General features: G+C 37.3%; 1 protein-coding gene across 1 annotated transcript; it reads left to right on the top strand.

The window, feature by feature from the left end:
- The first annotated feature begins 129 nt into the window (after positions 1-129).
- Positions 130-4,971, top strand: glo1 (glyoxalase 1). Its single transcript, XM_008404847.2, has 6 exons — positions 130-272; positions 2,521-2,603; positions 2,806-2,946; positions 4,109-4,176; positions 4,348-4,437; positions 4,570-4,971. The coding sequence occupies exons 1-6, from the start codon at positions 204-206 to the stop codon at positions 4,659-4,661; spliced, it is 543 nt and encodes a 180-aa protein (XP_008403069.1). The 5' UTR covers positions 130-203; the 3' UTR covers positions 4,662-4,971.
- Positions 4,972-6,305: the final 1,334 nt, after the last annotated feature.

Genomic DNA, 6,305 nt, shown 5'->3' with positions numbered 1-6,305 from the left:
TACTTTACAACCTTTTTCAAATTCAATAATATTTTAGAAGAAAAGTGTAATTCGACATTAAAAAAATTAGCACGGTTACCTCGTCTTTTATTTTAAAAAGCCTATACCGGAAGTTATTCTCGTACAAACTTCCAGTTATACAGCTCTCATTTGCCTGTCGCTGTCAGTCCCATAAGGCTGCACTGAAGTTTTGGTTGTAAAAAATGGGCGACACCGGCTTGTCAGACGAGGCAGCGGCCGCAGCTTGTAAAGATGGAGACCCTTCAACTAAGGTAAGCAGCCTGCTGGCCCGGTGTGCTTTAGAATAAGCCAGAAACAGTACTTGACTGACCGACGACCAAACCCAACAGGCCGAACACTTCCTGGCAGGTTAATCTGCTGTTCGCGCTGCTCCCATTATCGGACAGATAATGACTTTTTAAGGCAGGTGAATCTCGAAGATGAAATTGAATGTGGTTTATTTTAACATGATTGACAAAGCTTCCAATATCTGCTGCAAATCATCACATTTCTAACTGTTCAAGTTCTTAGCAGAGGCTGCTGTAGGCTAACGTGTAGCTGAATTTTCTGGTGGCGAAACTGCAACTTTTTTGGAAGACTTGACATCTGCGAGCGCGTCAGGGGAGAAACGCGGCACGAGAGTTACCTGACCAGCGCAACGACGAAATGTACGGTTCTAGACTGGTTTTAGTAAGCATGGTGTCCTGCTGAAGAGAGTAGACATGAAATAGACGAGAGTGGACTTGAGTCTGCACAAGAACAAGTCTGTACTCGCTGAATCACTGGCATGGAGGCTGCAGTTTATTTACCCTTCCACTTTAAATCCTTGGAAGTGGTGTTGCATATTTAAAATATCTTCTGAACCAATGAGTAGAAACCCTAGCAGTTGTATAATTTTGAGGTGTCACTTATTTTCGAAATGAAACTTTTCCTTTAGCGTAGCTCTCTTTGACTTGTCTGAATAAAATGCAGCTGTAAATAGTTATTTTGCTTTTTAAAAGTATTTCATTTTGTCGCATTGCAGCCACAAACGTGAGTTAATTTTGTTGGCATTTTATATGATTGGTACATAATTATGAAGAAGAGTGCAACATTTTAAAATAGTTTTGCAAAGAAAATCTGAAAAGTGTGATGGGTAAGTATTTTGGGATGCATCTCCACCAACTTCGTTCATGTACCTTTTATTATTTCATTGATATAATCTGTGAATGACATCTCTAAAGACTTGCCAAACATCCCTGATTGAATTTAGGTCTGTACTTTGACTGGACTATTCAAACAAGTGAGATTTTCAAACATTGGAATATTGCTTTATAACCGAGAGGCTGAAAATAAATTAAAGTCACATTTACAAAGGGGAAAAGGAAAATCCTTTAACCTTTGTGTTTGGTCTGAAAATAAAGTACATAAAGATTTTTACTTGTAACATGAGAAAATGTAGAGAAGTTAAATGGTTGCCAAAGCATTGTGCAGTTAGCAATAACTTCATTGAGTTTTTTTCCACGATGAACTGTTGATGGTGGAGAAGGAAGGGAGCAGGAAAGAGGAGAACGTGGTCAGCTGCAGAGATGACACCCATCTGTAAAACACAGACGTGGACAGCAGAGGTTTTCAGGGCGAAAAGGAGAAGGCAGTTTCTGGTATTCAACAAAGGAGGACTTGTACATGAATAATGACATATTTAATTTTATTAGCTTTGGTACATTTATGACCAGGTCTGGGTTTAAGTTTGACTCCTGTGTGTCTGAAGCGTGCTCATTTATCCAGAGGACTTTGATCTGCACCACAAGCAGCATTCATGAGGAACTTGCTATGCTTTCCAATTGGAGAAGCTGCATGAAAGTGACTGCAACCCAATTACAAAGTGTGGTGTTATCTGTTGATGGCTTTAGTCACTTGACCACTTACCACCATCCAAACCAGAACTTGGACACAAATTGTTACCCTGAAGGCAGTCGGTGCCTGAAAAAGCAACATATAAACTTATATTATCTCCAGATCTTAAAAACCATTTAATATTGTAACATTTTTTAAATATTTTTATTAGAAGTGCAGAAAAAAATCTATTCTATAAAGAATCACAATTCCCAGTCCTGGGAATTCTGAATTGACTCAAAATTCTCAAAAATTCGATTTTATATTTTTATTTAAGACAAAGACAGGCAGCTAAACTAACCTAATCCAGGTAAATTAAGTTGCAGAATTTTATGCACAAATTCTATTAATATAAACCGATGGACTTACAGTATGGAGCTTTAGAGAATTGTTTTAAATAAATGTTTTATTTGTTTACACTTTTCCTTTTGTCAGCCACATAACTTAAACAGAATCTCCAGACTGTTTGAATTAAAAATGGTTTCTGAATTGTGTCACTAGAGACTGAAAGATCAACATCTCTAATTTTTATTCTTATCTCGCAATTTGTCACTTTAAAAGCACAAAGTGCATTTTATTGCGGTTTGTAATTGTTGCAGTGATGTATTTCTATTTGTAAAGTTGTGTTGTTTTGTGTCTGTTCAGGACTTTATGATGCAGCAAACTATGTTGAGGGTGAAGGATCCAGCTAAATCCCTGGATTTCTACACCAGGATCCTAGGCATGACGTGAGTTTGAGTTTGTAAGCTGCTGAATTCGAGCGTTACAGAAAAGAATAAAAAACAATCTTGCAAAGAGAAAACCGATGATCCTCACTGAACGTTTCTAAAAGCTTAGTTGTTTTTTTGTACAGTTTTTGCTTTATGAACTGTGACTACCAGACATGAAGCTTTGTAAAAAAGTTTCCCTCTGGTGTTCCATATGTTGCAGGTTACTGCAGAAGTTTGACTTTCCCTCCATGCGTTTCACGCTCTTCTTCCTGGGCTATGAGGATAAGAAGGAGATTCCTGCCGACGTGAAGGAAAGGACAGCCTGGACTTTTTCAAGGAGAGCCACCATCGAGCTGACACAGTAAGGAAGGATGCTGTGCATGTGATGCCTGTCAGCAGCTCCTGCTTCACTGCCATCTAATATCTGACTCTGATTGTACTGTATTTATCTGGCAAATGATTATTAAGTTGGCACCAATGAGGCGGCTATTCTTAACCGCACATGATTATAATGGTTTTGGGTTTTTCATTATGGTTTAGTTTAATTTCAATGTGACTTTTTGTTTGTCTAATTCAGTAGTTTTAGTTTTTTTTTCATACTTCAGCCAGTTTTTAGGTGCAAAATTCAAAAAGGTTTAAGTGTCATATTGTGATTCTGTTTATTTTATCAGGTAATGAAAACATAATTTTTGACCAACCAACTGACTCTGGTGTTTTCTCCCAACTTTTGCTGTCGACATTTTGTGGATTAATGTGAATGGAGTGCCATAAATTGCCGACAGCAAAACACAGAAACTAAGAACACTATATTCATAATTTAAGTATGTTTTAGTTAGTTTTTATAAATGTGCAAGATAGTTCCAGTTAATTATACTTTTTACCCCCCCATGTACCGTTTTTGTTTATTTTGGTTAACAAAAAATGTTTCTCAATTTCAGTTTTCGTTAGTTTTAGTTAACTATAATGACCTAGGTCTGTCAGTGAGCTGTCTCTCATGGCACCACAAAAGGGAAGTGACTAATTTTCCAGAATTTTGTGGAGACACATTTACAAACATCCATGTTTGTAAATGTGCTTATTGCAAATTTGTAAAAAAAAAAAAAAAAAAAAAAAAAAAAACTGCTGAGAACCAGGTATTATTTTTGTTCCATTTCCCAATTCTTACAAAATTTTACAAAGTATTTTTGATCTACTTTCTAGTGCAAACATCTTAGTCCTTTTGAAATAAGACAAAACTAATTTATAAGTAATTTTTCAGCAAAATATAGTAGCTTGTTTTAAGTTAATAATTCCTTAACATTCCTTAAAAGTCCTATTTCCATTGGCAGATAAATTCACTTACAGCAAAACATTTTTCCCATGTTATCTTTTGAAATGTAAATTATTAGTTAATTTAGTCTTATTTCATATGTACCAATATATTTGTACTAGAAACTAGAGCAGAGATACTTTGTACTTGGTTTACTTGCAGTGTATTCTCTGTGTCCTGTCTTCCCTCATGGACTTGTCCTCTTGTCTCTCAGTAACTGGGGTTCAGAGTCTGATGACAGCCAGTCTTATCACAATGGGAACTCTGACCCACGTGGATATGGTAAATTTGTTTCCTGTTTTTACGATAAGTGTAGTATTAAACATCCACACTCCTGTCAGTTCACTTTTATTAAGGCAGCTATCTTTATATTAGTTGTTAGAAATATATGCAAATCTTAGCTAACTTCACTGTGCATTAGAAATGAATGGTCTCTCTTTGAACTGCTTATAGGACACATTGGTATTGCAGTTCCTGATGTTTATGCAGCTTGTAAGAGGTTTGAGGAGCAAGGAGTAACGTTTGTCAAGAAGCCAGATGACGGTAAGATGGGTTGGGAGAAAAAATAATCTGTGCAGTCTTCATAGACCGACAGTAAATATTTAAAGCTTTCATTCATTTTTTGAGGTGCAGATTTTTGAAGTAAACTCCCTGCTCCCCATGTTTCTCCCTCAGGTAAAATGAAAGGCTTGGCCTTCATCCAGGACCCTGACGGATACTGGATTGAGATCCTGAGTCCCAATAACATGGTGTCCATCACCTCCTAGAGCCCAACCGCATCCTCCTGCTGCGTTGCATAAGGCCTGCTGTGGCTTCACTAGGAGAGCACAACGCCATTAAGCAACAACATGGAAGAGCCGTGAGCCAGTGGGAATATTTGCTCTCTGTCAATAAGAATAAGGGTAACCCAGCATGGCCTGGGTTAATAATGGACACCTGACATGCATATCCACGACTTACTACAACATATAGTTTTCTACTTTGTATAGTTGTCGCTTTTGTTTGTCATCATCATGTCTGATGCTGAAACAGTTGATCTACTGTGAAATAAATTTGAAAGCCACAGCTTAAACCACAGATTTCTACAATTATTTTTGTGATTTAGAAGCCTAAAAGTAATGTGTCTGTGTGTTCTAGTCTTTGGTTGAACTAAATGACTCTTTGTTGAGCTTCAACATGTTGAGAAATAACTTGTAGCTCATACTCGAGGGCATTCATAACCAAGAAAAAAAGTATAGGTGGGTAATGTAAATGATTTCAGTTCTCAAAACCACATTCACAAAAAAAACTCGTAAAAACAGACACAGGGCCAGCGAGGCCCCCACAGACGGTGCACAGAGTAAAAAGCTGAGAAAAGTTAAGAAATTGATTAGAAATTGATGCTAATTGAGCTTTGAAGATTAAAATACTACAGTTACTTCACTAGATATCAGTACAAACCTCAGAAGATGAACTTTTCTTTTTGATGTAACCATTGGTGTTTTCCAGTTTCTACTGAAGTAGAGCAAACTTGATTCTTCCCACAGCTCCAGATGTCACACGGTTTAATCTTCATTTTAAGGTCATTCTTTTAAAAACGAAGGGTTTCGCTCAAAAACTGCATGTTTCTCCATAGCTGATTAATATGTGAAACCTTTCAGGGGAAGTAAATGGGTTTGGGTTTTCTTAGTTTACCTTGTTTGAACTACTTGGAGACTGGGCCAACTGACTAGACCTGTCTGTCATTTTAATTGTAACAGATTAAAAAAAAAAAAAGGCATAAAATACATTTCATGTCTTTTACAAGAAATAATCCAAACATTTGGATGGTACTTATTCTTTCAGGATTTAGTTAAAAAGTGATCTGAGATTTCAGTCAAGATGAAACTGGTCACCTCTTTGCCACTAGAGGGTGCTCTTAACCACGTTGTGGCTCAGTAAACTGATCAGCCAAAGTTTTATCCATCCATCCTTTTACACTGATTGTTGCAGGTTTTCTACTTAAAGCCTGTAGAAATATCTGCAGTATCTACAGTTCCCAAATGGTTTAACAGCTCTGGATATGTTTGTAATGTTAAGAACATTTTGCAGAAGGAACCTTGATTACCTTGACTACCAATAATCGTATCAACATGGAACATGCACCAGGCCCAGTTTCCTTTTCTTGGGACTTCTTGTCTCACGAGAGCTTTCAACTTGTCAGCAGCATCACTAGCTAGTTGAAATCAAAATTGTTTGCGTTCACATGAGCCACAGTTGTTCTAGTCAGCAGTTCACAGCTCATCAGCATTCTGAACTAAAGTGACTCAGCACTGCTAACTCAGCTGCAGGCTAGTTTACTAAGTGGGTTTGGAACTGCAGGGTTATGCAGCTCTTGACATCGTTAAGTCAAGCAAACAAAAATTGGAAGTGCTTCCATTGAAACCATTGAG

This window comes from Poecilia reticulata, linkage group LG3, assembly GCF_000633615.1.
Source record: "Poecilia reticulata strain Guanapo linkage group LG3, Guppy_female_1.0+MT, whole genome shotgun sequence".
In the NCBI taxonomy this organism is placed as follows: Eukaryota; Metazoa; Chordata; class Actinopteri; order Cyprinodontiformes; family Poeciliidae; genus Poecilia; species Poecilia reticulata.
This window is presented reverse-complemented; position numbering and strand designations above follow the sequence as displayed.

Bases quoted from the DNA above. Each gene is read 5' to 3' on its own strand.
- glo1 (XM_008404847.2), top strand. From the start codon at position 204: ATGGGCGACACCGGCTTGTCAGACGAGGCAGCGGCCGCAGCTTGTAAA. The intron at 273-2,520 runs GTAAGCAGCCTG...GTGTCTGTTCAG, and splicing joins ATGGAGACCCTTCAACTAAG to GACTTTATGATGCAGCAAAC. The intron at 4,438-4,569 runs GTAAGATGGGTT...TTTCTCCCTCAG, and splicing joins TGTCAAGAAGCCAGATGACG to GTAAAATGAAAGGCTTGGCC.